This window comes from Gossypium arboreum, chromosome 5 (assembly GCF_025698485.1).
Source record: "Gossypium arboreum isolate Shixiya-1 chromosome 5, ASM2569848v2, whole genome shotgun sequence".
Classification (NCBI taxonomy): Eukaryota; Viridiplantae; Streptophyta; class Magnoliopsida; order Malvales; family Malvaceae; genus Gossypium; species Gossypium arboreum.
The window spans coordinates 24,403,621-24,420,291 of NC_069074.1; the positions used below are offsets into that span (position 1 = coordinate 24,403,621).

At 30.7% G+C, this 16,671-nt stretch overlaps 1 protein-coding gene across 1 annotated transcript; it reads left to right on the top strand.

The window, feature by feature from the left end:
* The first annotated feature begins 14,924 nt into the window (after positions 1-14,924).
* Positions 14,925-15,395, top strand: LOC108450874 (uncharacterized). Its single transcript, XM_017748640.1, has one exon. It carries the CDS (start codon positions 14,925-14,927, stop codon positions 15,393-15,395), a length of 471 nt encoding a protein of 156 aa, XP_017604129.1.
* The last annotated feature ends 1,276 nt before the right edge of the window (positions 15,396-16,671 follow it).

Consider the following 16,671-nt stretch of genomic DNA (forward strand, 5'->3'; position numbering starts at 1 on the left):
CATATAATAAACACAATAACATAATTATTCAATTCTTAACTAAATCCATTATTATTTACTCCATTCTTTCACTTACTACTCGGTATTGCTTTCCTTAATTTACTCACAATTCAATATCATTAAACTATATTCAACTATACACTTATCAATCATATTCCATTTTAATTCATTTCAATAACTGTCAATTTCATTTATATCATATCAACTAACTATCCCCGATAGCTTTCAAAGATATACATACGATTCATATATCTCAAATCACATTTCAATTCATCAAATGGCATCATATATCATCAATTCGAACTCCAATCATTTCATGAACCTTTGGTTCATATTTTCAATTTCATATCTAAATTTTCAATTCTCAATTCAATTTCTCGTTTCATTTCAATAGCTTGATCAATCAAATTTATTCGATTTATCTTTCACTTATTTACCCTATTAACAAACCCGGACTTTGACGGATACACGGATTCCAACCCAAACACACCGATGCGGCACATTGTGCCTAAAATGGTACATAGTACGATCAAGATAAGACACATAAAGTGCCTAAAACGACACACGAGGTGCCTGATAGACACACGAGGTGCCTGATAGACACACGAGGTGCCTGATACGACACACGAAGTGCCTGAAATACGACACATAAAGTGTCTGATCGATAAAGCCGGCAAATCCCGTACACTTCCAGATCCTATGGCATGCCAATTATATCCGACTCAGCCCGACTAGTTAATAGGGTATTTCATTCACTTTCTCAATTTAATAATTCTTTCATCAATATACCATTCTGATAATCACATATATTCACCCATTTTCACAATTCATACAATTTCATTCAATTCAACAATATATTTCAATTATTCACATTAATTCATAATTCAATACAATTCAAATCACTTTTCAATATCAAATATTCAAAAATCACAATCTCATATATTCATATCAATTTCCTCATATTTCCAATCAATATATTTTTCGTATAACATTCATTTAATATTCAAATTTCTACATAAATCATATATATTATATAATTCAATCAATATAAATTCAATCAAAATAATTTCAATCAATATAAATTCAATAAAACAGATATTCATAAATCAATTCAAAATAAATTTATCACACACTAAATCAATTCATTTCAATTATAAAGACACAATACAAATAATTCCCATCTTAATTATTTATCATAATATTTATCCAAAATTCAATTATCATAATTGCATAATATCTCATTCACAAACACACACACACACACACACACATATATATATATATAATATAATTCAATTTAATTCAATCAATATAAATTCATCACATACCAAATTAATCCATTTCCATTATAAACACAATAAATCTCACTTCAACATTTATTAAATGCATTTAATAATAAAAAAATATAGCAATTAATAACTAGGTTCGGATTATAGAAATACAAATCGTAATTTTCGAGCTAACTTCCGTTGACTTTGTCTTGTCCTTTCTTAGCCGAGATTTCCGGTACCACATTGACTACGAAATTAATACAATTCATAATCATTAATACATTACTAATTCATATCTTGAGTTAAACAATTCTAAATTAAGATCCGCTAATTTTTCCTAAAACTAGACTCACAAATTTTCTTACAATAAAATTTTCAGAATTTTTGGTTTGGCCATTAAGTACAGTTTATTCTTTAAATTCACCCCTATTCTGCTGTCTGACAGTTTCGTCCCTTCTTCACTAAAAATTAATTATCTCACAGTACAGAACTCGGATAATATTCCCGTTGATTTTTCCTGAAAATAGACTTATTATGGATTCTAAACACATAACTTTAAGCCTCTAATTATTTTTCTTAAATTTTTGGTGATTTTCCAAAGTCAGAATAGGGGAACCCGAATTCATTCTGACCTTATCTCACAAAATTCATTATATCTCATAATTTATAACTCAATTTCTTATACCGTTTCTTATATAAGAAACTAGACTCAATAAGATTTAATTCAATATTTTATTTATCCTCTAATTCAATTTCTACAGTTTTTAGTGATTTTTCAAACTTAGACTACTGCTGCTGTCCAAAATAGTCTTAGTACAAAATATTGATTTACTTTAATTTCAATTTAATCCTAACTAAATTCACTTACTTTTCTATCTTAATTCATACTTTATTTCTACTCAATTTTTAACCAAACTTAGACATAATTATCTATTTTCATCATAAAACCATAATTTTGAAATTCTTTCAATTTAGTCCTTAAAGCATAAAACTTATGAATCACTTTACAATTCAATCCTTGTATCATTTTTAACTTGAATTTCTATCAATTTAGCCCGTAATTCATCATTTTATTTAACATGGACAATATCTATAAATCTAATAACTTTCAATATATCAACTTAATTTCATCAAAACTTTGTTCTGAAACTTCTAAAACATCAAAATTAAGTAAAAAGGGCTTGATTGACTTACCTATTAAAGCTTAAAGCTTCAGACCTTCAATTTTCTATTTTTTCCCTTTCTTTCTTTCTTTTTCTCCCCTGCTCTCTGTTTCGTTTCATTCTGTTTCTATTTCCTTTCTTTTGTTTCTTTAGTTTATATATATAATATAATATAATTAAAACATAAAATATCTTTATTATATAATAATATAATAATATAATAATACACTAAACATAAAAAATCTTAGATTTTCTTCACGATAAACCGCCTCAATTTATACTTTTGTATAATTTCCTTTTTAGTCATTTTTATTTTCTTTTAATATATAATTCAACTTTTACCCTTATTCAATTTAGTCATTTTTCTTAATTACTCTTAATTAAATTAAATTCACTTAATTAAACTCTAATTAACCGCTCATTTTACTTTGTAAATATTTTTAATAAATATTTACTAATCCGTTTTCGAAATGGAGACCGAAAATACACTTTGTTTGATAGCGGTAAAATTCGGTCGTTACATTTCTCCTCCTTTTATAAATTTCGTCCTCGAAATTTACCGAGAGAGGTGGGGGTATAAGTACAAAGATCTCACTGTTCCTCTCGGTTCCCATATTGCTTCCTCAATATTATGACATTACCGCTCAGGCTAGTATCTCAACCGGCTCTTTTTCATACTATAGATTACATCAAATTTCAATATCCTTTGTCGATATAACATGCAAGAGATTTGATCTCTATAATCTTCTGAGCTTCAAATCATGAAAATTTATCATAAACTTTCTGTAACTTCAGAAGCAAAACCAAACAATATTTTACCGGTCCGAATTTTCTACAACTTCACATATCCCAACAGAACAATAACTTAATTTCTCTTTCAACCCGATCTTCAAAATGTTCTTCCAAGGTGAATCTCTAAGAAATACCATATCACTAACAAAATACTCAATATCCCAACGTTTCAAGTCTATAGATAATTTCTGTTTATCAAAACTGCTTTCAGTCTATCTCGAATTACTTCCACTTTTCTTCAATTTCATGAATCAAACAGCTCCGCATATTCTTTTTCAAAAATAGAAATAATTCCAACTTAGATTCCATAAAAATTCTATCCCATTTCCATTTTGATGTCACCACTGGTTGTAACAGTTCTGAAGATATCTGTACCTAATATAAACATTTATATGCAAATTCAAAGTATTGCTTTTCTTTTCCCAGTCTTCAATACATTTGTCTCAAATCACTGTACATCTTATTCTTCCAGAATGCATAGACATAGTACTACTATAATTTCATGCAAATTCTCCTGTATAAGTTCTGAATCTCTCTGTTCAGCTTTTATTTCTTAATAGCAAACAACCATCATATCCAATCTAAAATGTTTAATCAGAAATCTGTATACTATATCCATTTAGCCGATAACTCATTACCACATTTCTGAGCTTCGCAGATCTGCTGTAAATAAGTCGGTTTAATTTTTTTATCTCTACCAAAATTGATCCATATTCAAATGATAACAATCAGATGTTCATAGCTCATAACACAAAACAAAGCTTTCAATTTGAATATACATACATTCATTTGTCTTTTTCGGATGATAATTAATTATCATATCTTGATCTTTTAATGCAAGAACAATAACTACCACTTCTGAATCAGGTATCAAATAATTCTTCCCATGTGATTCTAACATTTCGTAACATAAACCATTACTTCACTTTTTTTTGCATCAAAACACCGCTATCCCGTAAATCACAAGTTTCTTTATCGGATTTTGATGAACGTAACTAGTGCTTGATTAATCGAGCTTTCAACTAATCGAACCTTGCTAACGTCTATCGATCATTCCAATTCCACATCTTTCGTAATAACCGACTAGTTTTAGAAAACCTCGATTTCAAATATATTTTTCACTATCATTTCAGTTACAAAATCTATAGCACATTCAACTTCTTCAATCAACAGTAGTTCGGGCAATTTTTCTGGAAACACATTAGAATTCTCTTGCACTATTGCCACTGATTTAAACCTTGACTTAAATACTTTAATATTCAATACATAAACAAGGTAAATACCATGACCCCTTTCCGGCATATATCTGTGTTGGCATGTTCAATATCACAATAGACAATTAGCTCAATCTTCTCTGATTCAACAAAACATTTCATCTTTCTAACCTTGCAGTATAATATACTTTTGCTTATAATTTACCACCATATCATGCAGAATTAACCATTTCATTATTGAGATTATATCAAGCAGAAGAACATCAAATCGATCGAAAACAAGAGTATCATTATCAAGCAGTTCTGCAGATCTTATCACCCATAAATACTAATCGAAAAATTTAATGCTTCAACCCAAAAATTTCAAGCAAACCCAACAATCAAATCTTTAATAGATCTTGAACTTATGTAATCATAGGAATAGTCAAACCAAAATCAATTTAAAATAATCATATTAGTGTCGATAAAGAAGAAAGTACCTGTAATGACATCCGGTAGAGATAAATCTTCTCATATACAATTAACATATACCCTGGCTGATGTTTATTCTCCAGATTTTACAGTGAATTCATTTGTCACACTTTGGCTTTCACTCGTATTTCTGAGATTACAGGGTAACCTACCTCTGTTAACTACATTACTCGGTCTTGAACTCTGAATAATGTCTTTTTCAATTTTCTTCAAGCAATCACTAAGATAATAATCAGGAGAATCATGTCTAACACATATTCCATTCCTTATTCGATATTCTTCAGCTTCTGTCTTCATTTAAACCATCTTCAAACCATTTGTATCATACAGTTTCTATCGGAATATACCCTCTGATATATTTATTTAATCAAACAAATTCCCTTCATACACAGTTGCAGTTATATGATCCTGTTTAAGCTTTAAGAATTCTGTACATTTCTGATCAAGAAATCTCTGACTGATATATATATATATATATATATATATATTTCTTTCAGAACTCATCTCAGAAAATTTCCAAATAACCCTTTCTTAATCACAACATAATCAATTTTTCTACCACTGATAACCCAAATCTTTTAACAAAAATATCATACCCTTCTAACATTTAATTATTGAACAAAACAATTCATTTACAATCCCGATAATATTCTCTAACCAGATTTCAGTTCTTTCAAGATCATTCTCAACTGTAATTCTCAATTCATCCACACTATATATATACATGTACAGATCATTAACAGCAGATAACTTACCCTTTCAAACAAGCTCTATACCTTGAAGCATTTCGGGAACCGATTAAGAAACATGAGGGATAGATACTGTAGCAGATACAATTTCTTCTACTCACTGAAGAACATCAGTTATAATTCTAAATAATTATGTATCATATTTTTTTTCTATTATTTCATCAGTCATCATTCAGTAATTAATTACCCATTGAATTTATACCCAGTGTTGTTGATTCAGTTTTCATCTAATTCACGAGACTATTCGTCTCCAGTACACATTTCATAATCAATACCATCGATATTTTCGTCTAGCATTTTCACTATAAAACAATACCAAACAAATATATCAGCATCCGATCCCGACTCAATTTCAACTCAATTATGGCATGTACCTCTAAACTCAATTCCGAGCTCAATTTAGTCCGAGAATCGGCTAAACCTGAATAGCTCTGATACCACTAAATTGTAACGTCCCCTAACCCTATACCTTCACCGGAACAGGGTTACGAGACATTACCAGTCAGTACAGTCCAATTCCGGTCATTAATTAAAATAAATATTCACACACATCCTAGTTTTAAGACGTCGTCCCTTTAATGGGCCCTCGCGGTCTAATATGAACAGTAAATTAAATTCGGGACTAATTTAGAATCACTACGAATTTTTAGTAAATTTCAAAATTCATACTACATACCGTTGCCAACCATAATTTACTCATTTCATCAATACTTTTACAACCTAAATGACTCTCATTAAACATCCTGGGTACATGCCACTATCAATACTCAACATACTTTACCTTAATGAATTCAGGATCGTCACGGGATCTTGATTCAACGTATTATCTTTACTTAACTCGCATGCGAAACAAACCGTGCATGACTGAGTATGGTATACTCAAATGGTATTTCTATAATCGAACATTTAATAATATAACAAATACTTAAGATCATAATAACAATTACAATTATGCAATTATTTATTCATAGATAAATTTCAACTACTTACCATTTAAATTTTATACAAATCATATAATAAACATAATAATGTAATTGTTCAATTCTTAACTAAATCCATTATTATTTACTCCATTCTTTCACTTACTACTCGGTATAGCTTTCCTTAATTTACTCACAATTCAATATCATTAAACTATATTCAACTATACACTTATCAATCATATTCCATTTTAATTCATTTCAATAACTGTCAATTTCATTTATATCATATCAACTTACTATCCGTGATAGCTTTCAGTATATACATACGATTCATATATCTCAAATTACATTTCAATTCATCAAGTGGCATCATATATCATCAATTCGAACTCCAATCATTTCATGAACCTCTGGTTCATATTTTCAATTTCATATCTAAATTTCCAATTCTCAATTCAATTTCTCGTTTCATTTCAATAGCTTGATCAATCAAATTTATTCGATTTATCTTTCACTTATTTACCCCTATTAACAAACCCGGACTTTGACGGATACACGGATTCCAACCCAAACACACCAGTACGACACATTGTGCCTAAAATGGTACATAGTACCTGATCAGTATAAGACACATAAAGTGCCTAAAACGACACACGAGGTGCCTGATACGACACACGAGGTGCCTGATACGACACACGAAGTGCCTGAAATACGACACATAAAGTGTCGATCGATAAAGCCGGCAAATCCGTACACTTCCAGATCCTATGGCATGCCAATTATATCCGACTCATTTCGACTAGTTAATAGGGTATTTCATTCACTTTCTCAATTTAATAATTCTTTCATCAATATACCATTCGATAATCACATATATTCACCCATTTTCACAATTCATACAATTTCATTCAATTCAACAATATATTTCAATTATTCACATTAATTCATAATTCAATACAATTCAATTCACTTTTCAATATCAAATATTTAAATATCACAATCTCATATATTCATATCAATTTTCTCATATTTCCAATCAATATATTTTTCAGTATAACATTCATTTAATATTCAAATTTCTACATAAATCATATATATTATATAATTCAATCAATATAAATTCAATCAAAATAATTTCAATCAATATAAATTCAATAAAACAGATATTCATAAATCAATTCAATATAAATTTATCACACACTAAATCAATTCATTTCAATTATAAAGACACAATACAAATAATTCCCATCTTAATTATTTATCATAATATTTATCCAAAATTCAATTATCATAATTGCATAATATCTCATTCACACACACACACACACACACACACACACACATATATATATATCTCATTCACACACACACACACACACACACACACACATATATATATATATATATATATATAATTCAATTTAATTCAATCAATATAAATTCATCACATACCAAATTAATCCATTTCCATTATAAACACAATAATTCTCACTTCAACATTTATTAAATACATTTAATAATAAAAAAATATAGCAATTAATAACTAGGTTCGGATTATAGAAATACAAACCGTAATTTTCGAGCTAACTCCCGTTGACTTTGTCTTGTCCTTTCTTAGCCGAGATTTCCGGTACCACATTGACTACGAAATTAATACAATTCATAATCATTAATACATTACTAATTCATATCTTGAGTTAAAGAATTCTAAATTAAGATCCGCTAATTTTTCCTAAAACTAGACTCACAAATCTTCTTACAATAAAATTTTCAGAATTTTTGGTTTAGCCATTAAGTACAGTTTATTCTTTAAATTCACCCCTATTCTGCTGTCTGACAGTTTCGTCCCTTCTTCACTAAAAATTAATTATCTCACAGTACAGAACTCGGATAATATTCCCGTTGATTTCTCCTGAAAATAGACTCATTATGGATTCTAAACACATAACTTTAAGCCTCTAATTATTTTTCTTAAATTTTTGGTGATTTTCCAAAGTCAGAATAGGGGAACCCGAATTCATTCTGACCTTATCTCACAAAATTTATTATATCTCATAATTTACAACTCAATTGCTTATACTGTTTCTTCTATAAGAAACTAGACTAAATAAGATTTAATTCAATATTTTACTCATCCTCTAATTCAATTTCTACAATTTTTGGTTATTTTTCAAACTTAGACTATTGCTGCAGTCCAAAATAGTCTTAGTACAAAATATTGATTTACTTTAATTTCAATTTAATCCTAACTAAATTCACTTACTTTTCTATCTTAATTCATACTTTATTTCTACTCAATTTTTAACCAAACTTAGACATAATTATCTATTTTTCATCATAAAACCATAATTTTGGAATTCTTTCAATTTAGTCCTTAAAGCATAAAACTTATGAATCACTTTACAATTCAATCCTTGTATCATTTTTAACTTGGATTTCTATCAATTTAACCCTTAATTCATCATTTTATTTAACATGGACAATATCTATAAATCTAATAACTTTCAAAATATCAACTTAATTTCATCAAAACTTTGTTCTAAAACTTCTAAAACATCAAAATTAAGTAAAAAGGGCTTGATTGACTTACCTATTAAAGCTTAAAACTTCAAACCTTCAATTTTCTCTTTTCTCCCTTTCTTTCTTTCTTTTTCTCCCTTGCTTTCTGTTTCGTTTCATTCTGTTTCTATTTCCTTCCTTTTGTTTCTATAGTTTATATATATATAATATAATATAATATAATATAATATAATATAATTAAAACATAAAATATCTTTATTATATAATAATATAATAATATAATAATATACTAAACATAAAAAAATCTTAGATTTTCTTCACGATAAACCGCCTCAATTTATACTTTTGTATAATTTCCTTTTAGTCCTTTTATTTTCTTTTAATCTATAATCCAACTTTTACCCTTATTCAATTTAGTCCTTTTTCTTAATTACTCTTAATTAAATTAAATTCACTTAATTAAACTCTAATTAACCACTCATTTTACTTCGTAAATATTTTTAATAAATATTTACTAATCCGTTTTTCAGTAATGGAGACCCGAAAATACACTGTTTCGATAACGGTAAAATTCGGGTCGTTACACAAGATATGCTTCACATCCCTTCTTTACATATTTCTGAGCCAACATCGAGGATATTACTGCTGGTAACCTGTTCAAATTAGTAGACTCAACTCGGATTATCTCATCATTTGCACATCTCAAATCAATAGTTTTTCTTTTGCAATTCATAACTGTATCATGTACGGTCAACCAATCCATACCGAGAATAACATCAATATCAAACGGTAAAAGCATCAAATCGACTAGAAAATAGGAACCTCGGATTATCAGGGGGCATTTCCTGCACACTTTGTCGACTAGCACATATCGACCCAAGGGATTCGACACTCAAATCACGAACTCAGTAGACTCAACAGGTAGAGTCTTACTGGATGCTAAAGTCTCACATACATATGAATGAGTAGAACTAGGGTCAATCAATGCAATCACATCAGTATCAAAGAGAGTGAAAGTACAGGTAATAACATCAGGCGAAGAAGCATCCTCGCGTGCGCGTATAGCGTAAGCTCTAGCAGGGGTACGAGCCTCGGATCTGGCCGTAGCATCTTTAGATCCTCTCTGACCACCGCTAGCATTTCTCGTATTTCTAGGTGGTCTACCTTGTGTTGTAGTAGTACTCGGTTTCCCACTCTGATTCACATTCTGCTCAGTCAATCTCGGGTAGTCCTTGATAAAGTGGTCAGCTGATCCACACTTATAACAGGAGTAGTCATGATATCTACAACTCCTCGAATGCCATTTTCCACAAAACTTGCACTCGATCCTATCCCGACGATTATTTCCAACACTGGCAACTCAAGTGGCTCGCGTACTCACAGGGGGTCTATCACAGTCTCGTCTGGAAAAGCCCGAAGTGTTCTTAGATCGGCCCGAATCATCTCGGAATTTCTTCGGTGACTGCTGAAAGGGCTTTCTCGAAGATCTTTTACGGAACTCTCTAGCTCCATCTTCAGCTTTTCTTTTCAATTTACTGAGCTCTTCGGCTTGGCAAGCTCGCTCGACAAGTACTACAAACTCTCTGATTTCAAGAATGCCAACAAACAGTTTTATATCTTCGCTCAATCCATCTTTAAAATGTTTACACATAATATCTTCTGAAGAAATACATTCTCGGGCATACCGGCTAAGTCTCACAAATTTTCTTTCATAAGTAGTAACTGACATGGAACCCTGTTTAAGTTCAAGAAATTCCTTCCGTTTCTAATCGATGAATCTCTGGCTGATATACTTTTTCCGGAACTCGGTTTGGAAGAACTCCCAAGTCACTCGCTCTCTAGGCACAACAGAAACCAATGTATTCCACCAATAGTAGGCAGAATCACGTCGCAAAGATATAGCACATTTTAGGCATTCATCGGGTGTGTAAGACAGTTCATTGAACACTCGGATAGTATTGTCCAACCAAAATTCAGCTTGCTCAGCATCATCACTGTCTGTAGCTTTAAATTCAGTAGCCCCGTGCTTTCGAATTCTATCAACCGGAGGCTTATTCAACCTCATCTGATCAATTACCGGAGGTATCGTAGGTGCAGGGGGTGTATTATTCGGGAGTGGGGGTTGCGGATCAGCCGTATTAGTTCGAATGTATTGGTTAAACCAATCATTCATCACATTATAAAAGGCTTGTCTAGCCTCGTCATTTTGATTGCTCGCAATAGGTTGAGAGTCCACCGGCGTTGTCCGTCTTGTGAACAAAGCGCTACACTCTCGATATCATCACTCATCTTTCGATCGGGATCGGGATCCATTACTATACGAAAACACATTTTTAACTTTCAGAAATCCTCACACTATCGTATTAACACTATATGGCATGTATAGCTAGACTCAGATATGTTAAATTAGTCCTAGAATCGACTAAACCGTAACTCTGATACTAATAAAATGTAACACCCCCAACCCGAATCTGATCGCCGGATTAAGGCTAAGAGGTATTACCGGACTAAATATTTAATAATCTCATTCACATTGAAAATAAACATAAACAAAAATCCAGTTGAAATACATACTGATATTTAAGTTATACGTCATTTTCGTATGGCCAGAATATTTACAATTTCAAAACATCGTTATCATCAGCCTAACCTATACATGCCATATCGAGTCCAAAATATAACTGTACCCAAAAAGATCGATAGTGTGATAAACTGCTGATGATCCCCGAGTCAGTGGCCAAAATCAACAATCTATACAACAAAGAAATAAAGAACAGAGTAAGCTTTCAAAGCTTAGTAAGTTTTAAGTAATACAACAATTAAAACCTGTCATTTAAATCGAGCATTTAGTATCACAAAACTAATATTCTAATTAGTTATCACTTGGTCGAATATACACAAGTACACCAATTAAAAATCCTATTGGTCGAATATATATGTATATAAATATATGAATACACAAAGAAATTTCAGCACATACTTTACTTTACTTTATAGCTCATACAATTAATTTAAATCACATACTTTCATATAATGACAGACATCGACCGAATAGGTCATACTCTTATTAGTAGATATAGTAATCATTCACACACATATATCGTTCTTTGATGCTAATAATTCACTTTAAAAATCAATTCACATGCCAGTACATAATACGTACCTGACTATCATAATGTATTATACATAATCAATAGTAGTTTACCTCGAACTTTCGAATTCATAATCTTACTTGAATCACCAGCGTTAAGCCTGCTAGGTTTAAAACCCGAATCTAGTCATCAGAACAAAACCTGCGAGACTTTAAGCTCGAATATAATATCAGCACTAAGCCTGCGGGATTTAACCCGGATATAATACCAGCACGAAGCCTGCGGGATTTAACCAGGATATATTACCAGCACAAAGCCTGCGAGATTTAACCCGGATATAATACCAACATATAGCCTGCGGGTCTTTAAGCCCGGATACACATAAAATATCATGCATATTTAATCATATATTAACACATCTCACTCAACATATCACATTAGTAGTCATTTGCTACATTCGGATACAAGCTCCATATGAATATCATCATTTACATTTTGGTTCAAAAGTCATACATAAATATCACATATCCATTTCACCATTCAAGCTTAACCAATAGTGACCATTCGACTATCAGTCATATACATAATTTATTTATCACACAACTTAATTCAAGTAGAACCAAAAGGTCACAATTCATCTAATATAAACATATCAAGGTATCATCAATTATATACTAAAGGTGACTACTCAAAACTTACCTCGGATATACTTGAACGGTTGCGGAAAGGCTACTCAATTACTTTCTCCTTTCCCTTATCCAACTTCGACCCTCTTTGCTCTTGAGCTTCCTCAAGCTTAAAATGACCGAATGTCTTGCCCTTTTTCTTCTTTAAAATTCGGCTAAGAAAACAAAGTTTCATCACCCCCTTTTTCTATTTTTTTTATTCATCAATATTATAAAATACAGAGCCATTTAGTTGCCATTAAATTAATAAATAATACATATATTTTATATTAAACATCAACATGGCCGGCCACTACATTAAAAATGGATAATTTAACATGCAAGTCCATTTTTTTTTTATATCATGGATTAATAGACTATTTTTAAATTAACCTATCACATTTCAAAAATGTCTCACATAAGTCCTATTTAATAAATTTCATATACAAATGACAAAATCAAAGCATGAAACTTTCACACATGCATTTACACATATAATAAGCATAGAATATAATGGTTAATTATATTTTATGACTCGGTTTTGTGGTCCCGAAACCACTTTTCGACGAAGGTCAAATTAGGGCTGTCACAGCATGTGCCCCTATCTTTAAGGAAAAATTTCTAAAGTTGTTGGTTTAGTTCTGAATCACTTCTAAAACATATATTGGGCCCTGTAGGCCCATATTAAGGACTTTAAGATGAAATTTGAGAAGAATTTATCTGGAATGTAAAGTTTATGACTCGATTTTGTATAAATGTTAGTGTATAAGTCCGGTAATGCCTCGTAGCCTTATTCCGGTGACGGCTTGGGGTTAGGGGGTGTTACAGTTTGTTTAAAAACTAATTTATTGCATTTAATAGGCAATCTAGTTTTGCACTAATGATATTAGAGATGTATTCTTTCTATATAGGTATATACGTTCTTATGCTTCTTCAATTTTCCTTTCAATTGATGTAAGCTTTTAAGACCAACAAATCTTGAAAAACACAACTTTGAAATATCCCCCTTTTGAAAGAATTTTAGCCTTCTCAATCCACTACAGATCTTTGTATTTGAGAGGCCGAATTGTTATACGTCTTTAGAAAATCTAGATATATGAAACTTAGGTGGTGTGGAAAATCTATCTAACATGGTTATACAATTATCCAAGAAGTAATGAAATTTTGTAAGATTTGGTGCTAATGCTAGACTATGTCACATTGACTTTTCATTTTTTTTAAGTATTCATATTGGACACATTTACTTTTTCCATTCATATTTGGAAATTGGTGTGGAGACATGACATACATGTATACATGTCCCATACGAGTGAAAATTAAATACTTATATTCTATTATTTTGTTTAGTACAATACATCAAATTGTTAACGAGTTTTTGTGAGAAATATTGAAGGAGCTTTACAAATGCATGGATGTATATATACCATGATATCTTAAGATATATGTTTGCTTATATTTGTTATAATAATGATCTTTAAATAATGCTTATTATGATATATATTTATGGTTTTATGTCGGTTAATATATAAAATCAAAATAATAATAATAGATGGTAAAGACACGAAATTTTATGGAGGGAGATAGTACCTTAGCAACAAAAGTTATTTAGGATGATGAGCTGACGTTGATATTTTGTAAACTTTACGTGAATGAAGGTAATGTTGGTAATAGATCGACAACTTATCTAAACTCAAAAGGATGGGAAAATATCATTGCTCTTTTTCAAGCAAAAACAAAAAAAAATTATGGAAAACCTCAAATTAAAAATAAGTGAGATACATTAAAAAGGGAATGGAGGTAATGGAGGGAGTTGCTTAAAGAATCTACAGGTATAGGATGGTGTCCATCTAAAAATACGGTCGACACTACCGAAGAATGGTGGGTTGAAAAAATATAGGTTAGTGTTAACTTTATCATTATTTTAATGCATAAAGTTTATTGAAATTAATAATTTACAAATATAAAAATATTAGTATAACATTTAACATTTAACATATTATGTAGGAAAATCCTGATTTTAAAGGATTTAAGAAGAAAGGAATTGAACCATGATTGAATGAGTTAATGTGGCAAATGTTTGGTGGCATTGTAGCCATTGGAGGAAATGCATGGGCACCTTCGTCTGGTGTTCTTCTGAGCGGAGTTCCAATGGGAGATTATACACCTAATGAGGGATTTGGTGATTTAGATGAACATAGTAATGAGAATGAAGGTATTCCTCCTAATGAGGTACCATCAAACCCTTCTCATAAAACTCCTAATCAAAGAAAGCAAACACTTGGGGTTGTACACGGTAAAGGAAAAAAATCAAGTTCAAGTAGAAAATCATCAAGAAATACATTAACTACGCAGATCGAGAAATTGTGTGAGAGTATGGCTAGTCCAAGGAAGTTAGTGAATGAAATTATTTTTCATCACTCTCAATATATTATTTCAAATGCAATGGATGCTTTACATGCTTTGGGAGATGAAATTCCAAAAAAAGATGAACTGTACTATTTTTCCACCCAAATGTTCCAAATACCGGCAACATGAGAAGTGCTTTTAAACTTAGATCTAAATGTTAGGGTTTGGTGGCTTCAACGTGAGTATGTTGAACAAAATCCAATTGTATCATTTTCATTCTTGGTAGCAACATCCTCATTTCCCTTCCAACCATACCATCAACTACCTCCACCATAAGCTCCTTAGAATTATTACTATAATATAACTATATTACTTTTTTTTTTATGTGTAAAACTAATGTATGATATTTTTTATGTTTGATATTTTTATACTATGCTTTTATTCAAGTTTCTGTGTTGTATAGAATGTCACAAAATATTAATTTATTTTCATTTGATTACTTTTTCATGTTATGGATGAATTTAACAATATGTATAATAGTTTTGATATGAATTATGATACCCTTGAATTAAGTGAAGAAGCTTAACGAATAATAGCCACGATTGTTACACAAGTTGAGCACAACAATTACCATGAAGAGGAAGAATATGTGTTAAGCAGTGTATTGGTACACCATGAAACTTATTTCACTATGCAACCGTGTATGGATTCAAATTATACAGGTCAAATATGGGTGGACGAAGTATTAAATGTACATGATGATCGTTGTGTGAATAGTTGCCAAAAAAATATTTCACAGCTTGTTGCATGATTTGCAAACAAATTATGGCTTAAAGCATGGGAAAATATCGACGATGGAGAAGTTAGCATTATCATTGTACATTATTAGAAATAGATAATCAAATTCAAATGCAACAGAGTGATTTCAACGATCTGGGGAAGCTGTTAGTCGAATTTTTACTGATATGTTGCATATATTTGCTCGAATGGGAAAAGACATGATTAAACCCATTTAAGGTCAATTCTAGGAAGTACCAAACCATATTCGACATGATACAAGATATTGGCCTCACTTGAAGGTAAAATTTACACAATCTTTATATTTTTAAAATATAAATTATTTCTAACTTTTATCTCATTACTTGTATTTATTTTAAATGATTGTATTGGGGCCATAGATATAATAAACATAAAAGTATGCATTTCGCCTTCTTGTCAAATACCTTATATCAGACGAAAATGTGAACCAACTCAAAATATTATGACAGTCTGTGACTTCAACATGTGCTTTATTTTTGCATTTTCTAGTTGGGAAGGAACAACACATGACAGTAGAATTTTTTTGCAAGCACTTAGAAAATAAGAGTTAAAGTTTCTACACCCTCCACCAGGTTGAACTTTAACTTTTTAATTAACCTTTACATAAAAACAATATTAAAATTGATATTATGTTTTACTTTTTTGT

Excerpts from the sequence above, each read along its gene's own strand:
- LOC108450874 (XM_017748640.1), top strand. The coding sequence starts at position 14,925 with ATGTGGCAAATGTTTGGTGGCATTGTAGCCATTGGAGGAAATGCATGG.